The following is an 8,193-nucleotide window of genomic DNA, read 5'->3' on the forward strand; positions in this document are numbered from 1 at the left end:
ATCCTCGATGTCGTCAGCTAGCGTGTTCCTAAACACATTATTAACTATGGCCATAGGTTCTGTGTTGACACTGGGTTCCTCGTCAGCATCGTGGATGGCTACGTCAGGCATGTCCACATCATCATCGTTTTCCTATAGAATATTCACACCAACCTCGCCATGCATAGTCCATATCGTATAGTTTGGCATGAACCCCCTGGTAATCAAGTGCGATCGTATAGACTCAATTTGACGAAAGTTCCTTTGATTCTTGCAATCTTTGCATGGGCAGAAGACAGGGTTCCCATTCCCAGCATGGGCTTTGGCATCGGTGATAAACTAGCTGACGCCATGCATGTACCTCTTGCCCATTCGGGATAGATGCATCCACTCTTGATCCATCTCTACACAAAAAAATACTGAGATAGTAATTACAAAGAATTAATAAGAAATCGAGCTTCATGAACAACAATTGTAGCTCAAAAGTACATTTTTTAAAACATTATTGTACACTAATTATTGAAAAAATGAAATTAGTAGCCCCGGCCCTGTAAATTGAAAATCATAGTAAAAACAATTATTACACAATATTGAAGAACAACTATTCTACTCTACTTCTAAGAACTAATTATAGCATCACATACTAACAATGATGATCTTGACCACCATGGAATAATTAGCTAGGAATTTAAATGTGTTCATAGACACCAACCTTTTGGATGATGGATTCACCACAATTTGAGCCTTGCACAAATGTCCAATTGGAAAAAGTGCTCTCTAGAATGGATAAAGAACTAGAATGAGAATCAAGCAATGTAGCCATCAAAACGAAGCTAATTAAGCAACAAAATCAAAGGAGTGGATGTTTGTTACTAACCTTAAAGCAAAAAGATCTAGCCATTCTTCAAAATCCAAACACTAGCTTCATGGTGAAGAGCAGCCGCAACAATGGAGGGAAGGGACCAAACGTGCACCTCTGTTCTCAGGATGGAAGAGAGGAGGAAGGAGAGGACGGCTGCAGCCTTTTTGTGTTGTAGGCTTATCACCATCGGTTATTGGCTAGAACCGACAGTGATAGAGCACAATCACTGTTGGCTCTTGGCTTAAACCGGCAGTGATGAGTGGCCGCCAAAACACTGCCGGTTCAAGCCACAAACTGGCAGTAATGTGGTCCTTCACTGCTGGTTTTAGCCTAGCCCCAATCATTTTTTTCATTTTCAAGCTCATAACCGGCAGTGAAGGTACATCACTGCCGGTTCTCACAAATCCGGCAGTGATGTGCAAATCTGGCGTAGTGATGGATGCCTGGAGAGGATTCCTGTGGGAGATACTCGCCTCGGTCACATAAGGACTGGTTCGTAGTCCCTCTCACCTAGTGAGATATTACGTACAGCCACATGCCTATATGGGTAGGCTTGATCTCACACCCCATTAGATAGAAGTATAATTTCTACTAGGAGGCCTGTGTAGGTAGCAAAATATCAGGAGTAGACACAGGGGATAGGTTTTCTTCCATGGTCCGGTTGGCGTGGATGCCATGTGATCTTCCATGTTAAGCTTTTGATATCTTGGCCGCATTAGAGCCCATGATTATTGTTTTGGCCATGTTCAAGCCATGTTGTTACTTATTGTGATGATTAGGTATCATCATGCTGGGATGATTAGGTATCCTCCTGGTTTATGTGTGTTTCCAGCCCCTGATAAGCCATAGTAGAATTATATGGACATCTAAGGTCACGTACATTCAAGTATGGGGTCTCGTTAGGTCTATTTCGTCCACTGATCTTGGATGAGGTTGCACCTATCATGTGGGGAAATTTATACACCTCTGTAGAGTTAAGTAAACCTATTCGAATAGCCACGTCCTTGGAATGGGCAAATGCTAGGATGAGATACTATGATTAGATTTACTTTTATGTGTAACGAAATTGGTAATGGAATTGATGTTAACTCGGGAACTAGTGGGAATGGTAATACTCCGCTAAGACCCAACCTTTAATTATAATCACCACTACACTTCTATTTCCACCCTATGGTTAGGGCTTGCTGAGACGTATGTACTCACCCGTTGTTGACCAATAGACTTCGGCACGGAAGAAGACTATGACTTCGACGAGATGTACCACGAGGATTAGGAGTCACGCAAGGAAATACATTCGTAGGAGTATGACATCGAGGCTAGGGTTTCTACCGCGCTCAAGTTGCCTGTGGAATAGGACACCGCTTCGTTGTATAATAATACCGCTCTAGAGATAACCAAGAATAATGCCGTTTTACGGCCGTAGTATTTCGCTAGATATGTAAGCCTAAGACCATGCCCCTTTGGGCCACTACTGTAAGACCCTATTTTTAGATATCAATAAAGCTCAGAATATGTTATTATAGGGAAAATGGTGTTCTTGCCCCTTACACAGATGTGTAATTGTGATTTTGCACTCATTTTTCTAACTTTGTGATTTTGCCCTTAACTGTAGCAAAGTCAACGCGATTTTGTCCCTGGTCAACGCGAATTTGCCCTTGTTTTTACCGTTGACCAGGGGCAAAATCGCGTTGACTTTGCTACAGTTAAGGGCAAAATCACAAAGTTAGAAAAATAAGGGTAAAATCACAATTGCACATCAAAGTAGGGGCAAGAACACAAGAGCCCCTTTATTATATATCTATGTACCAATCTTGTAATTTGTGCGTACTTGTGCGTGATCCTAGCGCAAGTACGGATGCACTTAGGACTCTCAAAATGAGGGGCCAACATAGCCATCCATAGATCCTTTCAAGGGTGACCGTGGAAGTCGACAACATATCACCGGTGAATCTACTAAAGTCACTAGATGGGTGTAGATTGCCTCTTGCAGGAATTTGGCATGAGATTCAAGATCTAGGAAAAACTTTTCTTTGTCTAATTTTTTCTTTTGTACATGGGGAGGCCAATACTGTGGCACATTGTTGTGCAAGGATGGCATCCAGTTCTGAACCTTTTCATTCTTGGTTTGACCAAGCTCCAGAATGGCTTAGGTAATTGGCAATCAGGGTGTGATTTAATAGCTCTCGAGAATATCACTACAAAATGATACAACATGCTATATATGAATCGTTCAATCCAACAATTGCTCCATCAAATTGGATATTATATTGACATTTGTCACCATATTTCGGTATACGGATGACTTCAATTGTGCTTGGCAAAAAAGGGTTCAAGATATTCTTAATGTTGTTTCACTCATATCTTTGACAAAGACTCAACTTGAACTATAGCGCAAGGATGGCGGATACGAGAGATTTCTTGCTGATGTCACTTCTCTTTGTTTGAAGCACATGTTATATGGTATATCCATGTCAGTTGGGAGATCAAAGAGGTGCTATGTCAAAGTCACAAATCATCATCATTTTATAGTTCACATGTTTTTTTTTTGAAGAGATAGTTCACATGTTTTTTAGTTTCAAGGATAGGCATAATAAAGAGTGCAATAATAGGTTTCATGAAGTGAACGCTTCTTTGCTTTTCTTTAAATGTCCTCATTCAATCCCAATGATTCATATTTGCTTATTTCCACAAGTAGAACTTGGTAAAACTTGCTAATTGTTATTTCAAAGACTTCTCAATCACCGACAAAAGGTGTTGATCTTATCAACTTTGATAACTTCACAATTGATGTGTGTAGTGATGAAAGATTTACAAAATTTATGAATATCGTTGATCTTTAAGTCTTGCTTTGTTGAAACGAATTGGTCAAACATTCATGGTCTACAAGCTTCAATTAGTGCTAAAGCTACCAGTTGCAACCGCATCAAGTGTTGGAACGACATTTTCGGCCATGAATTTGTGAACAACAAGCTAAGAAATAGCATGAGAGATCAATACTTTAATTGTTGCTTCTTTATATTTATTGATAAGTAATTTCTCATACATGCATGTTACATCATTTCTCGTTTCCAAAAGCCCTCTTGTCAAGTTATTTTGTAAGTTATTCTTAATTATTAGTTGAGTCTATTTGATTAAAGATTCTATGCTCTTAGGACTATTTAGATGCTGCCGTTCATTTAGAAAATAAAACCCGATGGCAACAACTGTACAAATACTATGATAGCTAGTCAATACTCATGTAACATTCAACGGTAGCAAGAGACTGCAAGAGTTCCAATATATTTTTGTTTTGGAAGATAAAAACCGGCAGCAACGACCTCTAACGATCGATGAGAAACAGATTACAACAAGGGGCACAGCAAAAGATGACGATATGCATACTCGTAGATAGCCATTACATGTCAGTCAGTTGCATGCTGGACTACCTACTCGAACTACAATCACGAAACCCATTATTCCTGACTAATTCTTGTAACAAAGAAAGCGAAAACCACCAACTCTCAAGGAAAACTCAGTTACACGAACAACACCAAAATGGACTGACACTATTGCTGGGCTAGCTCCAGCTGCTGTAGCTTGCTCGAAGAAGGAAAACTCAGTGGATTCCACCGCTGCCGGATCCAGACCCAGAACCGCCACCGCCACCAGAGCCGCCTTGGGATCCGCCGCCGCCACCGCCGCCCGTGCCGGCACCGATTCCCTCCGCATAACCTGAACCCCAGGAACCGTCGCTGCCTGCCTCACCCTTGCCTCCGCCGAGGCCACCTCCAGTTCCGTAGCTTGGAGCTCCTGCTGCGCCACCGCCATGTCCACCGCCAGCGCCGGAACCACCACCGGTAGCATCAGCGGCACCGCCATTGTAGTAGCCATCGGACCCTGGTGCCAATGCCACGCCACTCACACCCTGGCCCTTGCCAACGCCTCCACCGGCTCCAGTACCATAGCCGCCATTGGCACCACCGCCCATGCCTCCACCGGCGCCCTTACCCTCAGCGTTGGCGTAGTTACCACTGCTGGGGCCAGAGGCTGCACTCGAACTGCTGCCAGAACCATAGCCGGACCCACCCCCGGACCCGGATCCACCATTAGTGCCACCTCCTCCGCCTTGTCCTCCTCCACCACCGCCTGCTACACTGGAGACGACATTATTCCACCAGTCCCCGAAACCCTTGCCTATGCCAAAACCACCGCCGCCGCCAGACCCACCGCCAGAGCCACCTCCAGTCGACCCGGAGCCGCCTCCCCCACCGCCACCTCCACCTCCGGCCTCTGCATGACTACCAAGCCTAACTACCCTCGCTGCATTGGAGAACCCGATGCTCAGGAGGACGGCAAAGCCAAGGGCCACGAGCTTGGTGCTGGTAGCCATTGCCAGTAAGCTCGGTGCAGTGAGTGAGTCGAGGTGGATGATAACCCGCTGCGTTGCATGGGTATTTATAGCTGTGGGGGGTCGTGCATGGACGCGATCTTTCAGGGTTTCCGCGTTGGGCTGGGAGATCGGTTGTCCATGTGCGACGAGATCCGATCAGGAGAGAATTCTGTAATATGGATGGCACGTACTGTTGACCACAACGATAAAGAAACCATTAGTATCTTTTTCTCTCAGATGCGATTTCTTGAAAAACTAATTTAATTCTGATGCCAATTGATTTATGAAGCACTGTAGAAGTCTCTGGAATTAATTACTAGCTTGCAGTTGCTTTGGTTTCTGGTAAAATTAAGAGCCTAATAACGAGAGCTAGAGATTCCCATCGACTACAGTGATACAGTCATACTCCATGGCCCATGGGACATTACGCCATTTATCTCTGTTGGACTTCAGATTCACGATACGGAAATACTGCAAGTAACAGGACAGGACCCAGCTGAACCCTGTCATGTGAACATCAATCGTTTGCTGCAAGTCACTGCTCTACTACTCCACAATTCTTCATCAATTTTGGTCCCGAAAAAGAAAAACAAATCACATCACGTGGCATATTCTACAATCTACACTAGAAGATGTCAACACTTGATCAGGCGTTTACTGCTTGGATTGTGAGTTGCTTATACAAAGCACAGCAACGCCAACGCTTGGAGTATTACTTTCTTCTCGTCGGTGCAGTTTGATCAAAGCACAGCAACGCCAACGCTCGAGCCCCATACACTTGTTCACTTGATCGTGTTATTGTGAGTCTGTGACCTAGCGAGTAGAGTTCATTTTATTAAAACCGTTAAGCGGCTCAGAGTGTTTGACTCGTACTTGCTCCACGGCTAGCTCGATGGTCGCACTGCCATCACCCTCCCTACGGCGACCGGCGAGTCGGCGACCTAAGATTCAACGCCTGCATAGCCTGAGGCTGTCACCAGGCACTGTAGGCATTTTCTTTCAGCGATGCAGTAAACTCGAAGTCGCAAACAACGAGAGGTGGACTGGCAAAATTAAACTAGAGCAACATCATACTCCGACGTACAAGGCCCGAAAAGATTGCCCATCCTATACAGTCAACATGAACAGGAAGCAAGCGACAGACCCTACCAACAAGTACACATCTCGATCCAAGGGATTCCATCGATCGTCGATGCATATATATGCTAGTATACTGCTCCTACCGTGCAAGTTTCTTGGCTCGAGGACTAGAATAATAGGGCATCTATTCAATGGTACGGTGCAATTGATCGGGCGAGGCGACCCATGAACGTGTGCAAGCTGAGGGCTTGTTTAGATTGCAAGTTTTTTCACTCTTTCTCCATCACATCAAATCTTTGCACACATACATGAAGTATTAAATGTAGATAAAAAAATAACTAATTATATAGTTTGATTGTAAATTACGAGACGAATCTTTTGAGCCTAGTTAGACCATGATTGGACAATAATTATCAAATATAAACGAAAGTACTACAGTGTCAAATACTGATTCCTAACCCAATCTAAACAAGGCCTGAGTAGATAATTTGGCTCGATGTGAACTGATGGAGTAATGAGTGTAATCATGGATCCAGTTGTCCTGGCCGGCCAGGTTCCGTTAATCGTGCTTGTATTTTCCTAAGATCGATGCGGCACGGCGCTGGAATACTCGTTGGACACGGCCCGAGACGGAGGCGAAGGCCGAGATGGGCCGGCCGGAACGGAGTCACCGCAGTCCAGCATTCCTACAAAAAACATTTTACGAGACAGCATATTTTATTTCCGCTGCTATTTACAAAAGCATCCGTTTCTCAAAATAATTACAGGCTCAATAGTCAATAGCCACTGATTTTTAGAGACAGCCCGTGGAGGGTACGACCCTGGATACCCACAGCAGATTACATGGGCCACAAGATCAAGACGTGCACAGCACTGGTTAACATGCACCGCAAGATATTGTATAGTACTATACTTTTCTTGTAACCCTACCCCTCCAGAGTATATAAAGAGAGGCAGGGGTCCCCTAGTCGACATCTATATAGCTACTAAATCTCAATACAATACACCAAAGGCACAGGAGTAGGGTATTACGTCGATCAGACGGCCCGAGCCTATCTAAATCGCTGTCTCTACGTCTTATGTCACCATCCGGATTCTGATTACGCGCACCTCCACCGATCAATCTACCTTCGTGGGATACCCCTCGGAGGACTGCCGGTCATATTTTATCGATAGTTGGCGCCCACCGTGTGGCTCGTGCGCACTGATCCCTGGCGAACCAGATGGCGTAACTTAAGATCAACATCCTTCGCGGCAGCTCGGCTGATCGCGTCGACATCCTTCGCAACCACGGCGCACGTCTTCATACGCGGATCGACACCGCCAAGCTCCGACTACGTCCGTCCTACTCCAACACGAGATTAACTTCGTTCCGGCCGTCAAGCGAGCTGCCCGCGTCGCCGACCAGATAACGCCATACGCCGCCGACCAGACATTCTGTCTAAAGCTAAGTCACACTTTAATATTCTTCTAAATATTCTCCGATCTTCGTATATCGCCATAATGTTTCTCCGAGCTATTTTCTCCATGTTTGTTCTTCAAACGATTTTCTTTCATGTATACCATCTTAAAGATGACATGCAAACTACGCCTAAGGCAAATCCCCGAACAGTCGCGTTGATGCTCAGACGCCTCCAGAGATGGCCCTGTCTCCGGCTCCTCCCTACACGTGCACGAGCGTTTGCCCTCTGCGTTATGGGTGGTCGGCAGCGGCTTTTTAGCGACGCTTTGTTCTTCCTACACGCACACGGGCTCCATGCTCTACGTTATGGTTAACAGGCTAGCTAGGGCTAGAGACTCAGCTACACACTAACTGGTCGGGTGGTTTATATTAAATATAAACACATCTTCAGAATAACACTAACTGTTCACACCAACTGATCACCTAGCTGCATACGCTATT

General features: G+C 44.9%; 1 protein-coding gene across 1 annotated transcript; it reads right to left on the reverse strand.

Moving 5' to 3' along the window:
- Positions 1-4,153: 4,153 nt before the first annotated feature.
- On the reverse strand, positions 4,154-5,213 carry LOC136538985 (glycine-rich cell wall structural protein 2-like). The gene has a single exon (XM_066530910.1). It carries the CDS (start codon positions 5,208-5,210, stop codon positions 4,437-4,439), a length of 774 nt encoding a protein of 257 aa, XP_066387007.1. The 5' UTR covers positions 5,211-5,213; the 3' UTR covers positions 4,154-4,436.
- Positions 5,214-8,193: the final 2,980 nt, after the last annotated feature.

Source organism: Miscanthus floridulus, chromosome 2, assembly GCF_019320115.1.
Source record: "Miscanthus floridulus cultivar M001 chromosome 2, ASM1932011v1, whole genome shotgun sequence".
In the NCBI taxonomy this organism is placed as follows: Eukaryota; Viridiplantae; Streptophyta; class Magnoliopsida; order Poales; family Poaceae; genus Miscanthus; species Miscanthus floridulus.

Coding starts and splice junctions, on each gene's coding strand:
- LOC136538985 (XM_066530910.1), bottom strand. CDS start 5,210: ATGGCTACCAGCACCAAGCTCGTGGCCCTTGGCTTTGCCGTCCTCCTG.